We start from the raw sequence: 12,697 nt of genomic DNA on the forward strand, positions 1-12,697 counted from the left end.
CCACCACAGCCATGCTGGGGAACCGTCCCGTGCGTTACCACGGAGCTGAATCATGGCCTTGCAGCCACTCTTTCAACACACAGGAGGGGATTTGGCAATTCCACGGGCTATTAATAGAGCCAGGCTGCTCTCCTGGGCCCCACGTCGTGCTGGAGGGGTGAGGGAGAGCAAAGCAAACTCTCAGGGAGGTGAAGGGCTGAGTTTACCTAAGGAGAGGTCGGGAAATAACCTGTCGGGGAGCAGGAACAGAGCGCTGCCCTCTCCTCACTTATCGCTCCCCGTCTCCACGTCGAGCCAAGAGGGAACAATGGACAATGAACAACAATGTCCCCAAGGGCACGTGCCATTTCTGCTCCCTGTGGAACCCTGGGGGCTCCTGCTTTTCAGGAGCAGCAGGAAAGGCACTGGGAAGGGATTAGCATGGGATGGTCCATGGTGGTTGCTGCTCTTCCAGCCTGGACTTTGATTGTGTGTGAGTCAGGAGCAGTGAGGACCCTGCACGGACCTGGTTTGGGAGTGGAGCAGGAGAGCAGAGCTGTGGGTGCAGTGCCAGGAGATGGAGCATGGCTGTGGGAAGGGAAAATACAGACAGAAGGTGTTCTATGAGGAGCTGGTTTGGATTGACCTTCCCAGCTCCATCCCAATCCCCATCCTGGAGGATGGAGGCAGTGATGTCCTCGAGACCAACTCCTGCATGTGTTGGGTACAGGGCAGAAGGGATGGAGACCCCATCCTGGCCACCCTGCAAGCAACAGCTTGGGGGCTGGGGGTACTTTCCTGGGCCATTTGTATTTTTAGCAATGGAAGTGCCAGATGGAAGAACCACCCTACGTCTTGAGGATCCCCATCCTGCCCTTATCTCACATCCCAGCTCCCTCCTGCACCTGAGCTTTCCCCAGAGCTCCTCAGCCACCTCCAGTTCTGCTATTATGGCATCAATCAGTTCCTGTCCTACTCCTGGATGAATATCTGTCTGTTTGTCTGTCCCCAGATTGGTCCTGTTTGGTCCCCACCACCTGCCCCACACCGACAGCAGCAGGGGCATTGTGTGGGCTCAGGGAGGGGACACACATGGGTGGGGACACACTGCCAATGATGGGACACACCAGGGATCCTTCTCCATCCATCCCCTCAGGCCATGCCAAGGGCACAGGGAATACATCCGTGGCACCAGCACGGATTGCATCACCCTGGATGTCCCCAGGGGTGGGCTGAGGTCTGGATGAGGCTAATCCAGACTCCCTCGGCAGCAGCCCAGCCTCACCAGACAAACATTCCCGGACACACCAGCAGGGCCCTGAGGCAGGGGCGGGTGCTCCAGGGCAGGGATCACTGCCAAGTTGTACTGGAGAGGAACCTGCTCTGCAGGGAAAGCATCTCTGCCAGCCTGAGCCACCAGATGGGATGGAGGGATTGGTTCTCACTGTCCCCCAGCCCTGCCAGCTTCCCTGTCCCCACCCAGCCCCAGGCACTGATGAGCTCAGGGGATGTGAACCAGCTCACCAGGTTTTGTCCTGCTCCACATCCTGGCAGGGCTGTTGGAATCTGTCCAGGCAGATCTGTCCTTCCTGTGGCCCTGCTCCTGCCTGGCAGCATCTCCCTCCTGGGGATCACATCCTGTCCTTGCCTCCTCCCTGCTGCAGCTGCCTCTTCCACCATCCTGCAGCTGTATCCCACACCAGAGCCTGGCCATGGAATGAGCCTTGCCAGGAGGGACTGTGGATACCCATCAGTGCTCCAGGATGGGCTGGGAATTTGGAAAATCCACCTTCCAAGACCAAGGCTTGTCTCTCACCACCCTGGTTCTGCTCCAAAGGTGAAAAACCTGGAAGATACGCTGTGATTGCTTCTGATGTCCCACGGTTTTGAGACCACTCCCCTTAAACACAACACAGACTTTCCACAACACGTTGTGCAAAACACAACAGAGACTTTTAATACTCCCTCTGCCCTGTAGTGAGCACTGCTGTCAGCCTGGCTTTGTGTGATTCCTTAAGGATGGGGACAGACCAGAGAATCACAGACTATCCTGAGTTGGAAGGGGCCAACAAGGAGTGCATGGAGAATTTCCTGTTGTTTTGAACAATAAATTGTTTTGCTTTCAGGACAAGCACATAAACCTTTTTTGGGTGTGTGTGTGTATCATTGTTTTATCTTCTGATAATTTAAACACCCCTTGAAAGGCTCCTGAAGCACATCCAAACAAAGCCCCACCAGAAGAAGAGTCTGGTCTGAAGCCACAGTCGGTCCATATCAGCCGAGAAATCTTCAGCTGAGCCTGCAGCCCCGAGGGAGGCAGAGCTGTGGTTTATCCAGACAAACACGGCTTTTATTGTTAAACGGTTGAAGAGGGAGCTGATAACATCAGTGGCCCTGGTGATCTCACCTCATTTGAACAGCAGCATTGACACAGGGAGGTTGATGAGCACGCAGACCCTGCTGCCTTCCACGTGCAGGAGCATCCTGCTCCTCCTGTGCTGGACCAGGACAGATCCCCTGCTCCTCCAGCCTCCTGGGAATCACTCTGGCCCTCACAGCTGCCCCCCAGAACACGAGCTCTGCCTCCTCTGCCTCACTTCTCACCCAAGGCTGTAACTCCAGGCCAAGCTGGATGGGAATCAGAGCAGCTTTGTCCAGTGGAAGGTGTCCTTGCCCATGGCAGGGTTGGACTGGATGCCCTTTAAAGGTCCCTTCCAACCCCAAACCACTCCATGGCTCTGATTCCATAAACACCTTCAGAGTGTTTCTTTCTGCCCCACTCTGCCCCCAGAGCCAGAGTTGTTGGGATCAGCCAAGTGCCAGAGAATTTCCTCTGGTGGATGAGGAAACTTTGGGATGCACATCCCCATCAAACTGCCCTCAGCATCCCTAACATTTTCCCCCTGGCACATTTCTGCCTCCATGGATTTCCCCAAGTGCCTGTTTGGACTACACAGTGGCAAACACGTTTTGTATTGAAAAATAAAACCCCAATAAACTCAAAACCACCTGATGTGGTCCAGGACCATGAGGAAACCCACAGCTGGCAGTCCAGCAGGGTTCTGGCAGTGATGGGACATGGATAAGCACATTCCCAAGTCTCACTATTGCCACCTGCACGATGGACTCAGCCCTGGGGCATCCCAACCCAGCCTGGGAGTCTGGAGCTGATGGATCCCACTGGTGATGTTGGGGATCCCCAGGTACGGCCCCTCATCCAGCAGAATCCCCACAGGATCCCACGGGAAGCTGTTCCTGACCTCCAGCGCTCCGGTGGTGACGCTCCAGCCTCAATCCAGCAGCACTGGGAGACGCAGGGGTTTGGGAAGCCACAACGGAGATGTGGCACTGACCCCTAGTGACAAACTCCTGCCCCAGTCGTGCACGGGAGAAGGGCTGTGCCTGCAAAAGGACAGGTGAGTAAGAGTTGGGGACCTGGGAATGCTCCTCACCTTCCTCAAAACCTGTGGAAGGAAAGGATCCTGGTGATGAACATCACCCACTCCAGTCCCCCTGCTCCCCCCACCCAAAACAGATGCAGAGGAGTCTACTGGAGATGGGAGTTTATATAAGATGCAATGAAAAACCCAATTATTGCACTTCAAACTGCCAGTGGGCAGGGTTAGATGGAATAATTGGGAGAAATTCCTGGCTGTGAGGGTGGTGAGGCCCTGCCAGAGGGTGCCCAGAGAAGCTGTGGCTGCCCCTGGATCCCTGGAAGTGTCCAAGGCCAGGTTGGATGGGGTATCTTGGATAGTGGAAGGTGTCCCTGCCCATGGAAGGAGTGGGATGAGCTTGGATAAGCTCTAAGATCCCTCCCAACTCAGCCCATTCTGGGATTTGATGCTGATGATCAGGGACAGGATGGGAAATGACCAATGTACAGTTTACAGAATTCAGCAGCGTAAGGAGCTTATGGAGCAGAGCGATGACGGGAACACACGAAGGCTGTTCACACCCTTCCCTTGGGAATAAAGCCTTTGATCAGCAGGCTGCAGTTTATTCCTTTAAATACATACATTTTGGCTCAAAGCCTGTCACTCTGTCCAAAAATGGTCTCTCTCAATTAAGGGCTTCCAGGAGAGCCCAGGACTAATGATCTATTTCTGGGTATTTCAAAAGACTCACAGCCATGTGTGCTGCTTGCAGAATGAGAAATACAGAGTTTGCAATGCTCTCAGCAGTCTCTTACCAGCATTTTTTTCCTCTTCCCAGTAATTTCAGAGCCCTATGGAGTAGGAAGAGGATCTGACTCTTCTAGCATGTTTCAGCAGTGCTGTGGAAAGGAGATGTTCATTGGAGGGAGTGGGATGATGATGGATTCCATGGTTTGGGTTGGAAGAGACCTTCAAGACTATCTGCTTTCAATCCCCTCCATTTCTTGTCCCCAGGAGATGAGCAGAGGCTGGAAATCCACTTCCTCAGGTTTTACATCTCCCCACTTAAAGTTTTGGATGTGAAGCAGCTCCATTCCACCTTGGAAAGGTCCAGCTTTGCCCTTTATCTCCCTCCCCTTTTCCACAGCACTCAGCTTTCCACAGACCTTGCTCCCTGCACCATTCCCAGCTCAGGAGGCACCAACCTCACCGCTGTCACCGAGAGCAAAGACAAATCGAGGCTGCAAATAACCCCCTGGGCTTGTGACCAAGAAAATGCCAGCAGTGAGCAAAGCCATCTCCCAACCTGCCCACCCTTGGGATTTGCTGGCAGAGTTTTGTCCCAGCTATTCAGGACTGTTGTGTGACCTGAGCTCTGGCCTCTGGAATAAATCTGCTTTGACCAGATCCTCCTCTTCCCTCTGAGGATGAACATGCCCATGAATTTAGGTCACAAGTAGGTGCAAACACAACTGGGGGCTGGTTGGAGCAGCCCTGGAGTGGTGGAATGTTGGCTCTGCATGGTGCCAGTGCAGATGGAATTGCAGGATATTCTGTCACACATCAGTGGAGCTTCTCCTGCAACCAGGGAGGAGAGAAATTGGCTTTCACCCCTTCCTGCTCAGGGCAACTGAAGCGACTCTGAGATTTGGGGAATCTACAGAGCAGGGCTGATTTGTTTTTTCCAGTGTAGCTTGTTGCTCAGTGAGCTCCCAACAGCAGCCAGGGAACAAGATGTGGGATGTACAGACATGCCCCTGGCATCAGAAGCCCCCAGCACTCTGCAGCAGGGAGTGGCCTTTCTTTTCACCATTCCTTGACAGCTGACACCACTTCTCTCCTTGGAGAAAAAGCTGGAACACTGGGAGGTTTTCACACCTTTCCCCACCCCAGCTCTCAGAGCTCGCTGTGCCTCTTGCCCTGCTTGTCCCTGGCTCCCAGCCTCGGGGCTGTCCCCCTCAGGCCTCTCCCAGGAGAACCAATTTCCTCTGCTGTGCTCTCCTGGGATGGCTTTTCCCGAGTGGCTCTGTCCCCTCTGGCAGTGTCCCCTCCTGGGCTTTGGGGTGGCTGCTGTGCCGGGGTGTCCCCAGGGTGGGGGGACAGCTCAGGCACGGGTGGCTCCATCATCTGCAGGAAATCATAAGCAGGGAGTGGTGGCTTCCAGTCTTCCTCAGACAAGGTACCTGAGCAGGAAATAGAGTCCCAGTTAGTAGGTAAAGAGTTATGCCCCATCTCCATGGATATTTCCCTTTCTGAAGGATTAGGGCTTTCCCCCCTCCCATTGTAAGGAATACAAAATTAAAAATCTCTTCTGGAAGATCACAGAACGACTTGGGGTGGAAGGGACATTAAAGATCATCTCATTCCAACCCCTGACATGGGTAGAGACACCTTCCACTATCACAGGTTGCTCCAAATCCCAGTGTCCAACCCGGCCTTGGACACTTCCAGGGATCCAGGGGCAGCCACAGCTTTTCTGGGCACCCTGTGCCAGGGCCTCACCACCCTCCCAGCCAGGAATTCCTTCCCAATATCCCATCCAGCCCCACCCTCTGGGACAGAGAAGCCATTCCCTGTGTCCTGTCTCTCCATCACTTGTCCCAAGTCCCTCTCCAGCTCTTTTGGAAGAGCTGGCTTCCTCCAAAGCCTCCTCAGGCTGATCAAGACAGTGAAAAGCTTCACAGCACAAGCCAATCCTTTATGTCCCAAAGGCCCCCGTAAAACACCAGCTTCTTCAACCTTTCCCATCCAAAAAGAAATGCAGGAAGGTGCCTAAAGAGCAGCTACTTCTTACACTGCCAACTGGGAGCTGGGAGGTTTTTTATTAGCAAGCTGTGGCTGGGAATGGGAAAACACAGCCAGATTTGGGGATTATCACAGGGAAAAGATGTCAATTCCAAACTATCCACGTTTGGCTCTGAGCATTAAACAGTCCCAAAGCAAACTTGTGAGTGTGGGCATTCTCTCCTGGCTGGACTATTTGTACTCCTCCAGCTCTAACAAGCAGAGAGCTGGTTTTTCCATCGTTAAATTCCAGGGCAGACAATTTATTGCACGTAGTATCTTCTCATAAACAGACTGGAGCTCACAGTGTGTGCTCGGGAACGTTATAAACCTGTGTCCACTTACTGCTGGGAATCTCCAGTCCTGCTTGCAGCTTCTCCAGCCATGGTAAGATGTTCATCTCAGTGATGGGCTGCTCTGATGGGAACTTGAATACCTGACCCCCAGCGTGGAGCTTCACCCAAAGGAGAACGGGCAAGGAAGGCGTGGTGGAAAAGTAAGTCCTCAGGATCCCGTGTCCCACTGGAGTGTTCTTCCTGTTGGGAAGAGGAGATTCAGGTTTGGCAGCACAACAGGACTGAAAGATAAAAAAAAACCTCCAAAGCCATTGGGTCACATCCAGCAAAGCAAAAGTTTGGTGGGACTGCAGAAGCATCGTCCCTGGAAGTGTTCAAAGTCAGTGGATGGGGCTTGGAGCAACCTGGAATTGTGGAAGGTGTCCCTGCCCATGGAAAAGCAGGATGGGCTTTAAGGTCCCTTCCAACCTGAAGCATTCCAGGATTCCCTGATTTTAAGCACTGTAAATAAGCTTGATGCTTAGGGAACCTGTTAGGATCCAATGCAGACAACAGCCTGGATGTGTGAAGAAATCCTTGAGCAGGACAAACTCTGTAGGAGTAGGAAGGTGGGAGATGTTTTCCACCTTAAGCTTCTAAGAACAGGTGGGAAAAGAGTGGGACAGGTCCTGTAGCCCCCCAGGGTCAGACCCAGAAGCTGCCAGCTCCTTCCAGCCCAGCTGCTGCCACTGCCCCATGACAACAGCAATTCCACAGGGATGGAAAGGCAAATTCCTCAAGTGACACAGAGAGAGTGAAAACAGGACATTGAGACAGAGGGACAGCGAGCCCACAAAAGTGCTGACACATTCCAGCACTATTTTAAGGCTTCAGGTCTGAGCTGGCTCTTGAACTGGGAATAAGGACCTTTTTCCAGGATGAGGGACTTTTAACAAGGACATGAAGTGACAGATACAGGGAATGGCTTCCCACTGCCAGAGGGCAGGGTTAGATGAGATACTGGAATGGAATTTTTGGCTGTGAGGGTGGTGAGGCCCTGGCACAGGGTGCCCAGAGAAGCTGTGGCTGCCCCTGGATCCTGGAAGTGTCCAAGGCCAGGTTGGATGGGATATTTTGGATAGTAGAAGGTGTCCCTGCCCATGTCAGGAGCTGGACTGAGATGATCTTTAAGTTCCCTCCCACCCCAAACCACACTGGGATCCTGCCCTGATTTGTGGCAGTGCCATTCTGCTCTGGCACAGGAAGGCTTTCAGTGTCTCAGGGAGGCAGAACAAAGGCAGATGTGTAGGTGGGGGAGTTCCAGGGCTCTCGTTTCTGGTGCATTACTGGCAGCCCAATCCCCTTCTCTCAGAGCACACATGTGTGTTTTCCCCCTCAGCCAAACTCCAGCCCACGCTGGACGGCGCTTCCCAGACTTCAAAGCACGTTATGATTAAACCACTGAAGTTTCTCTGGGCTTGGGCAAAACAAAATGAGGCCAAAAATTCAAAATGCAACTAAGAAGAGGTTGTTTTTTTGTTTTTTTGTTTTTTTTTTTTTTTTTAAGCAACCCCAAAAACCTTTCCTACAATCTTTCTATTTCTTAAGTCATGAATTAATTTTGTTGTTTGTATATTTTTTAAGTTTAATTTATGGGGCTTCTGATTGAACCTTCTTGTGAAAACTTTCTTCCCCCAGTCAATGACCAGTCATTCCCTCTAACTGCTGGTGGAAAATCACTACAAGACATTCCAAGAGGGCAAATTCCCTTTTTTTTTTTTTTTTTTCCTTCCCACATGCAACAAAAATACAAATAACACCAGACCCAGGGTCAAGCTATTACAAGCACTAGAGAACATTTTCCTCTATTGAAAACGATTTCTGCAATCAATTAAATATTTACTAATTTTACTTTGTCAGGCAATTTTTTTGCAGTTGCCCAGAACACTGAGTGAACCATTGCTCAATGGTTTGACCTCCCAACTCCTGAAGATTTCAGACTCAATAATCACATTACCAGCTCATGCTCTCACTAATTGCAGCCTCAGGGCTTTTTTTTTTTTTTTTTTTTTTTTTTTTTTTTTTTTTTTTTTTTTTTTTTTTCTGCAAAGCTCAGAGTGAGTTAATGCAAAGGAGAGATTTTCAAACACTCACAGGTTCAACCAGCAAGCCACAAACGTCTGCTGGGCTCTTCCTTTTGCCACCTTCAGCATCTCTTTGCTCTCCATTTGACTGATGTCACCAGCACTGAACAGGATGAGGAAGGGCTTTCCGAGCTGCAAATACTGGGGCAGATTTGACACGGTGATTTCTGGCTGCAGGACGTCACAAACGAGAAATTGGAGGTTATGAGGAGGAGAAAACAGGAGGAAATTCCACTCCCTGCTCTTACATGAAGGTGCAGGGGTTAAGCAAAGCTGGTGTTCATGTGGGATGTGGGAAGCTGGAAGAGGGCTGGGATTTTGGTGCACTCGGAGATGTCTTTGCCCAACCCAAGTGCACCAAGTCTGTGAGAACAGCTGTGAGCCTGGGGATGGGGATGTGAGCAGAGCAGGCAGAGGCTCCAAAAGGCACATGGAAAAAGCCCTGGGAACAGGGAACAGACCCTGTGGGAAGCCAAGCCACTGCTGCAGCAGGTGAATGACTCAGGCCAATCCCTCAACTCCAGGGTCTTCTGCTCCAAGACCACACAGCAAACAGATTTCTGTCCAGCCTCCCTGCTCCAAGTCATAAACTTTAAAAACAAACTCGGCACGATAAAAATAACGAGCAGACGTTGCCTTTCCACGGAACTCCACACTACAACCAGGGCTCTGCAAATAACTGCGATGGAAAAAGGACATTTTGATTTTATTTTTACTCACAAAAATGTCCAGCAGTTGATATCTGATCATCTGCACCATGTCCTGCACGCTGTGTTTGGACAGAGCGATGCTTTCCACGCTCCGGCCGCCGCTCCGGGCGAGGAGGAGAGCAGGGGGGGACACGGAGTATTTTCGGGATCTGGAAAAGAGGGATGGGCACAGAGGGGTTGGACACACCCTAAATGTGCTGCACACAGAGCTGGAATCCTCCTGGAGACGTGTCTCATCCTTGGAAACGTTCAAGGCTAGGCTGGATGGGGCTTGGAGTAACCTGGGATAGTGGAAAGTGTCCCTTGTCCATGGCAGAGGTGGAATGGGATGAATTTTAAGGTCCCTTCCAACCCAAACCATTCTGGGATTCTGGGATTTTATTTCTACTTCTCCTTCATTTTCATACCTACAGTTGGGTGATGCAAACACCCATCCAGAGCTTCACTCTGCCTCCCCAGCTGAGGCAAAGAGAGGTCTCAGATTCCATCCAAGGGACACAACCCACACAAACCAAGGTTGGATCCTCCAGGAAATCCAGTTTTTGTCTCAGTGAACAAGCCCAAAAATGTTGGACCCTAAATGTGCTGCGCACAGAGCTGGCATCGTCCTGGAGACATGTCCCTTCCTTGGAAATGTTCAAGGCCAGGTTGGACAGGGCTTGGAGCAACCTGGGATAGTGGAAAGTGTCCCTGTCCATGGCAGAGGTGGAATGGGATGAGCTTTAAGGTCCCTTCCAACCCAAACCATTCTGGGATTCTGGGATTTTATTCCTACTTCTCCTTCATTTTCACACCTACAGTTGGATGATGCAAACACAACCCACACAGACAAAGGTTGGATCCTCCAGGAAATCCAGTTTTTGTCTCGGTGAACAAGCCCAAAAATGGTGGCAAAGTCCAAGCCCCACACTGGAGCAACATACAGAGGCTGCACCCACCCACTCTTGGTGGAGTAGCCAGATTATCCTGGAAAGACGTTCCACCACGTCTTTCTGGTAAGAGGGTTCAAGGAATTAAAAAAAAAGCTGAGAAAGTGGGAAAAACAAAAATAGGAGAAGTCTAAGCAATGAGAGGGCAGTGGGGACACCAGGCCAGGACAGCAATTTTCTGGAAGTTTGAGGAACTTCAGCCCTGGAGGCTGCAGATGGCACTGCCCAGAGGAAGGGTGTGACAGGGGAAATCAGCTGCCTCTGCAGCCCTTGGGGGGCATGTCTGGTTTTTGAAAGGTTCCTGGCAATTTTTCAAAGGCTGTGACACCAAAGAATCCCAGAATGGTTTGGGCTGGAAAGGATCTTAAAGATCAGCCAGTGCCACCTCCTGCCATAGGTAAGGACACCTCCCACTGTCCCAGATTGCTCCAAGCTCTGTCCAGCCTGGCCTTGGACACTTCCAGGGATGGGGCAGCTTCTCTGGATTCCTCTTCCATGGCCTCCCCTCCCTCATAGGGAAGAGTTTCTTTAGGTCATCAATGACACAAGTGGAGGGAACTGCAGATAATTAATTTCTATGGTGTCCAACTCTTATGAAGGCCTTGTCCATCCTCCATCACAACATTTATCTCTCTGGGACTAATACACCCACTGCAAACTTCACCATGAGCTGATGTAGTTACAGTCAAATAAGGCTGGCAAAACCCTAAAAAATATTTAATTCAAGGGTTTTGAACTTAGTAAACTCCTGTGGGTTTGAAAGAGATTCTTTGGCTTGGAAATGGCTCAGAGGAGTGAGGGCTCTTGTTCCCTGTATCTAAAATACATCACCTTGTTCAGCAGCCTTTGATAAGCACCTGTGAGGGTGGTGAGGCACTGGAAGAGGATTTCAGAGAAGCTGCCCCATCCCTGAAGTGTCCAAGGCCAGGCTGGATGAGGCTTGGAGCAACCTGGGATAGAGGAAGGTGTCCCTGCCCATGGCAAGGGGTGGAACTGGATGGGCTTTGAGATTTCTTCCAACCATTTTGGGGCTTCTACTCTATGATTCTATAAGGAAATATCTTCTATACTGCCAGAAAATCACCAAATTCCCCAGCTATGCTGTATCCTGAAATCCCTCCTCCTCTTCCTGGTACTGAGGGGTTGTGTTGCTGCTCCCCACAGCTTTCTATTTGTACAGCAGGACCATTCAGTGGGTAACACGAGCTCTGCATTTCAATCAAAACCATCTGCAAACGAATACTTGGCAGGAACCTCTGACATCGATGTGGAAATAAACAACAACCTCATGCAAAGCATTTCTTCCTCAATGCCTTTTTCCCCTTCATTAGTGACCAGCCCAGCAGGTGCCTGCTGAGCAAACAGCTTTGCTGACAACAGCCTTTGTGTATCCTGCAGCTCTTTTTTCCTCTGGAAAAGGTCTACAGGATGCAAAGAAGGGGAATCAGCTTTCTGTGACCTGGGAGCCACAAATATTTTCTCTGTGAGCACTGAGCTGAAGAAGGGCTTTTCATTTTCTGAAGAAGGGAAGTGAGCCTGGCTCTTGCATAAGGAATTCCTGTAAGTGTTTACTTTGTGCTTACAGTTGAGAAGCCCATCAGCTACAGTAGCTTCACCCACAAATCACAGCCAAAAGCCAGATTTGGCAGAAGGACTATCAATATAAACTGCACTAAATATTCCTGCTAAACAGGAGCAGGGTGCAGACTCCTGGAGCAGGATTCTTGCATGTGTCAGCTCTGAGAGAGCACAGGCTGCTTCTGCTGGTACCTTGAGAGATCACCCTGTCCTCTGATTTTTTGTCTTCTATCAGCTGGGCTGAAATCCTCAGGGAAGAAAAGCTTTAACTGGTGCCTGGAGCAGTTTGGTTAATAGAGATGCATTCCCAAGGTATTTGCATTTTTATTCTCCCTGCTCACCACAAAAATGTCCGTGTCTCATCAGGAATGCATCACACCTCTGAGGAGCTAATGAGAATAATTCCCTGCTGCACTGCAGGCTGTTAAACCCACACCTGAAAAACAGGCCAAGGACCTCCTGGGATTTTAAACTCTGCCTTGATAGCTCATTCCTGATGGAAATGAGATGCCAGGGCAAGCTGGAGATTCCCCCTGGATCCTTTAGGATCCTAAAGAGGTGTTTTAGGCACTGAAACACCTCTCACACTCCAACCCAAAGGACATTATTGCCCTTTGCTGGAGTCTTAATGACCCAGGTAAGATCTCATTAACTCCCATTTGGCTTAAAGTCAGGGATGCAGCTCCATGGCAAGCCAGCATTTATTTCCCAGCTTCCAAAGCCTTTTCCAGCACCCAGACTCAATGTCCACTCCACTCCTAGCCCAAGTAGTCACAAGCAGCTTCTTTTCTGGCTGTTCTTGGCAAATAGGGGCAGCCAGCAGAGCAAGGAAAGGTACTGCAGTGACTATCCATCATTTTTTTTTCCTCATGGAAAGAGAAAGGCAGGACTTTTTCTCCCTCACACACTGATGGTATGATT

The 12,697-nt window shown here is 50.6% G+C and overlaps 1 protein-coding gene across 5 annotated transcripts in view; it reads right to left on the minus strand.

Annotated features, from left to right (window-relative positions):
- Positions 1-3,225: 3,225 nt before the first annotated feature.
- TXNDC16 (thioredoxin domain containing 16) overlaps positions 3,226-12,697 on the minus strand; it is a 36,774-nt gene continuing 27,302 nt past the window's right edge. For 3 of the 5 annotated variants that reach the window (XM_083862855.1, XM_083862856.1, XM_083862857.1), the window contains exons 18-21: positions 9,280-9,418; positions 8,570-8,730; positions 6,486-6,676; positions 3,964-5,539 (exon numbers count right to left, since the gene is read on the minus strand). In XM_083862855.1, coding sequence (XP_083718981.1) covers positions 5,253-5,539; positions 6,486-6,676; positions 8,570-8,730; positions 9,280-9,418 — 778 coding nt within the window. In that variant the 3' untranslated portion in view covers positions 3,964-5,252. Of the gene's footprint in view, positions 3,382-3,963; positions 5,540-6,485; positions 6,677-8,569; positions 8,731-9,279; positions 9,419-12,697 lie in introns of those variants that run through there. The other 2 variants (XR_014590277.1, XR_014590278.1) reach the window with 2 other exon arrangements.

This window comes from Zosterops lateralis, assembly GCF_965231275.1.
Source record: "Zosterops lateralis genome assembly, chromosome: 6".
Lineage (NCBI taxonomy): Eukaryota > Metazoa > Chordata > Aves > Passeriformes > Zosteropidae > Zosterops > Zosterops lateralis.